Here is a 9845-nt window from a genome sequence, read left to right on the forward strand (position 1 = left end):
GGGGGCCAAATCTGTAAATTAAACTAGCTGTTCTAGGGTTTTAATTTTTTTGTTTTATGCAGTTTTTATTAAAGTTTAGGGTTTTTAGGTTTCATTTTATCACATGAAAAATTTCGAAATCATTTTTGGCAGGTAAATCAGATTTCGCCCGTGGCTCCCATGCCCTGTCAGTGGCTACCACTCTATCGATGCTGCCGTGCCCAAAACTGGTTTAGATTCGATTTCAATTAACACCGTTCCAGTTACTCAGTTCACGTGGGAGTAACAGTTCATAACTCATACTTCCTTGCGGTGAAATCCTTGGAAGTTTTCAGGACATTGGTAGAGAGTAGGGTTGCTGACAGCGTGGGTAAAGAAAATAAGAGGACGGGTCAAACAATTCAGTGTCATAACGCAGCAGCCAAGCAATTTTCACGTGGAGTCTTGCAAAGCTCGCGATCTGGTTTCAGTTGACTCCATCATATTGTGTATATTCACATTGACCTGCAAAGCATTTAAAAACTGTGCGTTTCAAACATCGATTTGCTCCAGGTTATCGATTCAAGGCCGCCATCGATCACTGCATATCTGGTAATGTTTGCTGCGTGAAACGTTCAAACGCCTGTGGATGACTGTCATGCTCACCCCGCCGTCAAGAGCTGGAAAACGCATATGCTATCAGTTTACATTCTGATGTGGGAGCTTCAGAAAACACTTAAAAACGCAGGATATCCGTCATCAGGTGAGGTAATTTCTTCAAGTCATTGCATGCCATCGTCTCCAGGTAACCTTGCAATCGATCTCGAAATATTTCTTGGCCACCGACAGGTAAAATCTGAAATCCGATTTGCATATTTTTTCCTCACCGTCAACCGTATTATCATTTCTTTCGCCTGCGTTAAATTTTTTTGAGCCGGGTCACGATTTTTTTTCGCAAATCTGTGGAATGGATCTTCAGTGGCCAGGTCTTAGTTTTGTTAACGTCGGCTTTTAATTTTACGACTTCAGTCGCCAGGTTCTGCGCTCAATAGTTAATAAATGCATTTTGCGTAGGTTAATTTTAGATTGTAATTTATTTGTTTTTAGTTTAAGTTAAATTCGTTTTTCACTTAGTTTCGTTTTATGAATTTGTTTTTGGTTTCTCTTAAAAAATTATATATGTATATGAAAAAAATATATGAATGCGATTTTGCCCTTTTTTTTAAGAATAGATTTAGGTTATGTTTTAAAGTTAGCTTTAATGAAAATAATAAAAAGTTTTAATAAAGTTTTTTTAGTTAGATTTTAATAATTTGAGCTTTTAGTTTAGCATTTCTTAGGTTTTATTTTTTTATTTTTATTTTTTAAATAGTTTTCCAAAAAAAAAATTAAGTTTAGGAATTTAATTTTTTTTTATTTAGTAAGTTAGACTAAAAAAAAATAATTTTTTTTAAGTATAAAAAGATTTTTTGGAAAATTTTCTTCGTCAGATCCAGTCATTTTCGGGATTTGTCATATCTTTCATGCTGAGATCAAAATTTTCAAGTCGAGATGTGAAATTGATATCTGGTTAATGGTTTATGATTCGTGGTGGTTTAAAGCATTCATTTTTTTGAAAATTCTCAATTGTTGGATATCGTTTTGGTCATTCTAAGAGCATTGTGATTTAGCTGATGATAAATGATTGCTCTTCACGGTTTATGTTTCTACATCATCTAACAAGTAATCGTTTTAATAACAATATCTTAATGCACTGGTCTGCTATATTAATCAAATCATTTTAGTGCTTATTTTAATCGTGTCTCATGTCTCCCAACCAACTGGTCGACAGTTGGCCTCATCATCTCACAGGGACTACCCCCTTAGGTGCGGGAGACAGGCTTAAACGGAGGGATCGGGGATCAGAGTGACAGCCCCCGGTCTGAGCGTTGTCGTGCCAATCCGCGCGACAAAACCCCCAATGCTCATTTTTAGAGTTGTTTGTGAGTTGTGCAGGGGAGGATTTCATAACCAACTAACACTGTCTAATCAATCCAATGGACTAAGTTATTTATATAATCTAAAAGTCAAAATCAATGACACACAAAGACACAAGTGGCATGGGAGGGGAGTTCTTCTAGAGGGAAGTTCTTTCGCTTGAACAAGCAATTTACTTATCCACTTTACATCACAATTTATTAGTTACTGCTAAAGAAAGATGTTTGTCTCTCAACCATTATTGATTTAACATTGACCAATATAACTTATAACTATTTATGCAATTTTTCCCAGAGCATAATTTCTAATTTGAGTTAGAGGGATTAAACTGCCCTACAAAATATAATTACAATATAACAAATTGAATTTTATTATTTTTAACTTTTTACTATTTATTAGGTCAAGATTTAAATATTTACACTACATCTCCACTAAAATTAGCTCCATATTACTTTTAACCTATTATTATTATTATTTTGAACTAACATATAAATTTCAATTTGTAAAATTAATACTAAATTTAAATGTTAAATATTTATGCTTGATATAAAAATATATTTTTAAATTTATAAATAAATTCAACACTTATATTATTATTATTATTATTTATTTATTTATTTATAAAATTAAAACGCTTGAAAAAACCAAAATCGTAACCTCTCATCCTTAATATCATGACCACCTAAATACCCTTATCAATTCAAAGAAAACTAAAAACATTCTATCACTTAAAAAAACCAGGATAAAAAGCCTCCTTAGTTTTAAAATTTGTCCTTTACTTTTCCAAAAAAACCCCTAGTAAACCAGTTACGGAGGAAAGTACCTCTCCATAACCATTATTCAACCAAAGATAAAACCCTTAACAATTCGAAAAATGCTAAAAACATCCTACTACTTAAAAGAAAAAACCAGGATAAAACCCTCCTTAGTTTTAAATTTTTGTCCATAACTTTTCGACAAAAACCCTAATAAAGCAGTTACGGAGGATTTATTGCTAAATAATATTCCTATGAACCAAAATTCCTGGCCCTTCACACTTTCTAGTTTTGTGAGATTCTTTGGTTTGTGGGAAAATGAGCCCTGCGTCGGGGAATGCTGAACGCCTATGCAGTCCTCCTCACTGTCTTCAAATTTCCTCTTTAAACATCAAGTATATTGTCGTCGACTTTTGCTCTTTCACAGCATCCGTCGGTGTAGTTCCGAGTTTCTGCAAAATAATAAAATCATCTCCATGGGAGTTGCTGAAGACATTAATCGTCCGAAGCCCAAAAGAGCATTCTGCCATAGATGCTACAAGGCCGCAATCCTCTGTATCTGCAATCGCATAGAAAAACGCGTGGAAAACGCCATAGGAGTAACCATTCTACAGCATACAGAGGAGAACAAGCACCCATTTGGATCGGCCCGTGTGGCGTCCCTGGGATTAAATAATGTTCAATTGATCTCCGTTCCTGAACTCGAACACGAGATCTGCTACAGAATCCGCCCCAAAGTACCGGGTTCGAAGAGAAGCATCGTCGGTAGAGTGGGTAAAAAGGGCCGAATCCCTCTAATAAACGAAGAAAATAATACCCAAAACAATGAATCTACAGAAACCTTCGAGGGTTCTGCAGAAACCCGAACGGTGAAAGAAGCCTTAGACCATGGTTTTGGGATTGAAAAATTTTATATAGGTCACCCGGCTTCGAATCTAGAAGGCACTAATAATATCCATTTTCCTTCGTGGTTTAATTTGCCGTCTGGTTCTGCCCTGCTTTACCCCAGCGAAAAGGCCGTGGACCTCTCGCCTGGCTTTCAAGGGTTTGAGATTAAACATTTGGTGGTTTTGGACGGGACGTGGGCTAAAGCGAAGAGGGTTTATCTCGAGAATCCCTGGTTAAGGTTGTTGCCTCATCTTCGCTTGCCATGGAAGGATCCAAGTATTTATTCTGAGGTGAGACGCCAGCCTAAGCCCGGTTGTCTGTCCACGATAGAGAGTATTGTTTATGCATTGAAGATGCTTGAACCCGGAACCGAAGGGTTGGATTCTCTTCTGCAAGTTTTTGATTCCATGGTTGGAGACCAGAGGCGTTGCAAGGAGGAGAGGCTGGGAAAGCTGACGGAAGCGTGAGTTTTTTTCTTCATTTCCACACCTTCTGGACTCTTGATTCATTGAATTGAATTTGTTATTTGTCATCTATGGAATGACTTATTTTAGGGGCTAGGGTTTCAGATCTTACGGGTTGATGTTAATTCTATTTCTGAGACGGGGGGTTTTAAGTATTAGTGAGGATGCTCTGGTGATTCATGTTTTCTCATACTTGCAAAGGCATGATTACCTGTGTGGCTTAATTCTTGGGGATAGTCCTAGTGATTATAAACTCTAATATGTGTAGAGCTGGCATGAAGACTCTGGCTTTACATCACTTGTAGCTAATTTTGATTTGAAGAGCAAAGCAATTGATTTTATAAACTAGAGGCTTGCACATGGATGGGAATTAATTGGCCATTGAATGGAATATAGCTGAACACCATATTTTAGCTTTTCTGATCTGGAATCGGAGTGGGTAAGCTTTTATTCTTCACATTTGTAGAATTTACAATTCAATGGTTCTCACTGTTGCTATTTCATAGTTCAAAGCCTATTATCTGTTCATCACTTTCACGTTTTATTATTTATAGGAAACTACTCGTTCATCACTTTCACATATTATATGAAACTACCCTTTCTTCTAAAAAGTGGATATTAAGCGGAGATTCATTTGAAATGAAAGGTATCATATATGAAGACTCATTTAGTGTACTGAATTTTGTAGTGTGAGGAAACATCGTTAAGAAAAGCAAATTATAGGCGCCTTGACCGTAGGCCAGGGATGTTGAGTGTCTCTGCCTGTCAGATAAATGATTTGCTGACTGTTTGGAAATTGTATTCCTGTTTAAAATTCATATGTTTAATAAGTGCCTCTGTTTTTGCTGAGCCATATCATTTTTCATTCCAGTGAGTAAATATTTTGCTCATTTCAACTGCTCGTAAGTTTCTTCCTCTTAAGAATTTCAATGTGATGCTGCGATCATAGGTCAATTTTTTTTGAAGCACGTTAATGTAAATATTTTCACCAAATGGCAGAAACCCGGTTTCATTTGAGAATCCAGCAATATTCTGATACCCGTATGCAAACATAAGTATAAATTTGAATGATATTGAATGAATATCCTCCGGAAAAAAGTACTACACAAGAAACCAACCAGTCCAATGAACTGCAGGCCACTTACTCTGGATCAAAATTGAGTGATTGTCAGTCAGACAAGAAGTTTGAGTTGCTATCTACAAGAACCTTTTCTATAATGTTGTGTTATTAGAGTATTTAACCCATCCTAGGGAAAATCTTATATTGAGTTATGTAGTTATCAGATTTTCAAACGTTATGTGGAAATGTTAGACTGTAATGGCTCCCCAAGCAGAGGTCCAATCAATATTGGAATACAGTTCCTTTGACATTTATTTCAAAATTGAACTTTCCTGATTTGCACCATGGAAATATTTATTCTAAAATTTGTACTCTCATCGATGGAAAGATTTGTGCTGAAATCTTTACTCTTTTCCTTCGGTTCAATTTGATGTTCGGCATCAAAAGCAAGGAACTTCTGCTGTAGACACAAAGGCTTGTTAGTACTCGTTGACAAATCTTAGCAGTTTGCAATCTCTTCAGTGAGAAATCTAACCTCCGTTATAGATAGTTTGGATTTCATATACATTCCAATGAAATGAGTCTTAGTATTCTTGTGAGGTTTTGCATAGATGCAAAATTACAAAAGCACATAGGTACAATGCTGGCTTTGAATCTTAAAACGAGAGAAAACTTCTAGGGTACAATAATTTTTTCTGATCTTTCAAACTTTGCGTTTTCCACGTAATATGCTCATCTACATGAACAAATTCATTTCAAACAGAATGACCTAATAAGCCCGAACAATGAGGTAGGGTTTGCTCAACTCAAGTGGATTTTAAGCCAATTGTTTTACTCTAATTTGACATACTTTATTTTTTCAAAGATCTCAGGAGGAATATTTGTTCTGACACTTCTGTCTTACAACCGTCTAATTAAGAATATATTAAGTCAATTGATTAATGCCGTGTCCGAGAATATATTGTCTGTTTTAATAAATAAAAATTGATATATAAATCATTTATATTTACTCGTAACATTTGATTTGAAATGCACGATTATGGTCCTATAGGTTAGGATTTTTTATTAGGACAAATGATCACTTATTGTGGAATAACGTTTAAAATAAATAAATAAAGTGATTAAGCATGACCGAGTTAAATAATGGTGATCCTTTATATATATATATATATATAGAGAGAGAGAGAGAGAGAGAGAGAGAGAGAGAGAGAATCACCTTAGGTCGAACAGTAAATGCTTTAGAGCAGGAGCAGGAGCAGGAGCAGGAGAGTTAACAGTGTGGAAGAACAGTGCTTGGGAGTTGTAATCGAGCCCTGGATTATCTGGGCTTTGTTCTTGAACATTAGGATTCAAAGTAAGTCTAATTTGCAGATGTTCCTATGGCATTGCACCCTATGTTCTTTTAAATTGTAACATGGTAACAAAACAACAATTTAACATTGCTATTACATTAGATTAAACAACTTAAAATTAAGTCCTATGATATTCTTTTAAATTCTAAGATGTTATATTTTTTCACGAGAAAAAAACCAACTTTCAAAAAACAAAAGTTAGTTACATTGACAATTTTCTATATGCCCCAATCTGGATTCATCAAGAGACTTCTGTGGACATAACATACCTCAACTACAAGAGATGATGTCCCAAATAGATACAAACAGAGATATTGAAGTGATTCCCAATTCAAAACAATATGTCTGATACAAGATATTGCAACCAAAAATAGCTAACAACTATAAATGGCTAGGCCTGACACCACAGAGAAGAAACAAAGCAAATAGAGAAAAAAACACAGCATCGATTACAGACTAGATGTAGGGCAAGTGGCCAAAGGAGTGATAGAGAGGCCTACTCTGCCTCTTAGAAAATGAAACTCCCAGAGCTGCAAGGAGAACCTGCGACAAAAGATGTGTAACTGATGACGCCTGGAACAACAGATCTACCACGTTTGTAGATGTCGTCGACCATGGAGTTTTGCTCACAAAAAATATATGTGAATGAAATTTGCCTAAAGGATTTTGACAGGGCCCTGATTTGTTTCATCCAATGGAAGAGAGATGGCACAAAATTTGAATGCCCTTGATCCCACTCAACAACCATTTTGGAGTCCCCATCAATCACAATCTCCTCAATTTCCAGCCATCTAGCACACCTCAAAACACCCCAAAGATTTCAGCTCTACTATTAGATCCAACACCTCCAAACCAGCGGAAACGATACGACTGTCCAGGATTCAAAACTATATATGCTCCACACCGACATTCCCCTTTTGATGCAACCTCGTCAAAAAAATCAATCGAATTTTATGACCCAATTACCTTATAAAAACATGTTCTCCTAGACGTCTTCGGCCTCCATAGCCCTATCTCTTGAAAGAAAACCAAAATCTTCAAAACAGAAAGACACACATTAGGGGTGGGATGTTAAAAATTTCAAGCATTTTTGCTCTGCCATATCCCACAACAAATGTAGAAAGGGAGTGCTCGAAGTTCTTTTTGTCCCTCAATCCACTTTGAAAGGCACTTCCCAATAGAGGATCTCTTCGACTCAACATGAATTTTGTAATACATAGTAACCTCATTCCAAATTGCAACGATGAATGGGCACTGGAGAAAGAGATGTATCACATCTTCATTTGACCCACTACACATAGCCATAAAACAGCCTCTTGACTTGAAGGGACGCTTTCGCTCATCGGATGAGCTTCAGCGCTCCGGGACAGGCTTTCGAGAAAGCTATGACCGACCTGGATCTTACTTTGATTGATCGAAAGCCTTGCCCCTCCGTCTGATGTCTACAGTTCGGCTCGAGGGATCCCCTCGTTAGCCGACACTTTCCTCACGCCATCACTCACTTTCCTTCATAATTGAACAAAATAGTCAGCCTCAAAGCAATTCTTTGGATTGCCTTCATAGGTAAACTTATTTATCTATACCCAACCCACTGCCCATGCCCTTAGGACGCATGGTCTTAACCACCCACCACCCTCAATCACGAAAACTAGAAGAAATCTAGGATGGCACTCGTTAGATAGCAAAAAAGGTCAATAAAAGCTTCTTATGTGGCATTTGGCATTTGTCCATCAATCCCATTCTATGTCTATGCCATCTTATTTACTATGGATTCAACCTCTCGATGCTCTCCTTGTCCTTCCGGGATGTCGAAAGCTTCAGTCAACACAGTCCTGAGCCCACATCTATCTAATAAGAGTCCTTACCCCGCATTCATCAATATCAATAAAAGTAGCAGGCGTGAAGGTTTAGTATACTCACTTCTAGTGACCGCACAACGTCCTATCTTCATTACCTTGGAACTATGTATTGCAGTTGGCAGATCACAGAAGGAAGTCAATAGCATACTAGAGTAGAGGGTAGGGGGGAAGGAACTGATTTAGCAATACAGCTAAACCACTAATTATCTATAATAGGTGCCTATCTCTTTTCTTTTGTTACAGAATGAAAGAGTAAGGCATGCTCTCGAAACTAGATTCGCTCATTCTTGTCTCCGGCGATTAACCTATTCCAGAGCAGTCTGGTGATTAGCCTATCTCGCACTACTCGAAGCCTTCGTAAACTGATTGTCGGGTTCTATCGTAGTGGAAGTTGTTGCTGTGAGGAGATCCTTGTGCCAGTGAAGATTGCTTCCAGTGATCGGGAAATAATAAATAGAAAAACCATTGCTTTATTTCCAACACTCAGGATAGGCGGAAGGATCTATGTCTATCCCCAACTTCCTTTCAATCCGCATCGGCAAATTTAGGCTTTCTCTACGGGGAGCTAAGCAGCCGGCACACAAAGTACAGGTTTAGGTAATCCCGGCAAGCACCAACTCGTCCAGGATCAAGTAGTATCCCAGCCTTAGGATCACTACCTACAACTCGTACGGGTTACCTCACAATGATCTAGCCTGAAACAATATTGTACACGGGGATAAGGTCCCGGAGGGGCTTGCGCTTCCTAGTGCAAGGAGACAGCACCAAATGTACAGGTAGCTTTTCAGGAAGGAGCCGGCACCTATACTTGCATGAGGTGGGTGGTCCAAACCTAAACTACCACATGCTCATATATAACTACCACCATTTCACCGGGCTATCAATTAGGTACGTTAGTGACTCGACTGATAAGGATGCGTAAGCAGGCTCGACTGATAAGGATGCGTAAGCAGGCTCGACTGTTAAGGAGAGGACCCTTTAGGGGGCTCGACCATTAGGACCTTTAGGTACTCGACCATAAGGGAGAGGGAGAGGAGAGGACCCTCACCATATGAAACATTTCAGTTTCAAAGGTACCTCCCATCGCCACATTTGCACCAACCATGAGTGCATGTAAAGAGGCTTGTTCCCCAGAGTGATGAGAGAGTATACTTCCTTGGTCGATATTTGTCCTTCTGATATTCTCCCTCCCCAAACTAAACAATCCTCCAACTCTGTCAATGCTATGCTTGCTTGGCTGAGGGCATACCTATAACGCTCCCACACAGCCTAATGTTCCATTGGAAGCCCAAGATCCATAGAGTGCGGCCAACAATTGGAGGATATAGTAGACTCGCGTGCGCACGCATCCATGGTGATTCAAAAACATATATTTGCACGATTTATGAATTGTATAATGGACATTGAGAGTAGGTGATTACCCTCCATACCTTTAATGATGTCAAGGCCAATAGCAATCTTATTGCCTTTGTCAACGTCCCATCTGGGATTACTGCATAGCTAGGGCTTGGTTTTCATCAAGCTTCTCCAAA

At 38.1% G+C, this 9845-nt stretch overlaps 1 protein-coding gene across 1 annotated transcript; it reads left to right on the forward strand.

The window, feature by feature from the left end:
* Nucleotides 1-2856: 2856 nt before the first annotated feature.
* On the forward strand, nucleotides 2857-4463 carry LOC149156124 (DTW domain-containing protein). Its single transcript, XM_089437916.1, has one exon. The coding sequence runs from the start codon at nucleotides 3041-3043 to the stop codon at nucleotides 4043-4045; it is 1005 nt and encodes a 334-aa protein (XP_089294042.1). The 5' UTR covers nucleotides 2857-3040; the 3' UTR covers nucleotides 4046-4463.
* The last annotated feature ends 5382 nt before the right edge of the window (nucleotides 4464-9845 follow it).

The sequence above is a fragment of the Pinus tabuliformis genome, chromosome 9, assembly GCF_031772625.1.
Source record: "Pinus tabuliformis cultivar Carrire ecotype Pingquan chromosome 9, CPIR1, whole genome shotgun sequence".
Taxonomy (NCBI): Eukaryota; Viridiplantae; Streptophyta; class Pinopsida; order Pinales; family Pinaceae; genus Pinus; species Pinus tabuliformis.

Coding starts and splice junctions, on each gene's coding strand:
- LOC149156124 (XM_089437916.1), top strand. CDS start 3,041: ATGCAGTCCTCCTCACTGTCTTCAAATTTCCTCTTTAAACATCAAGTA.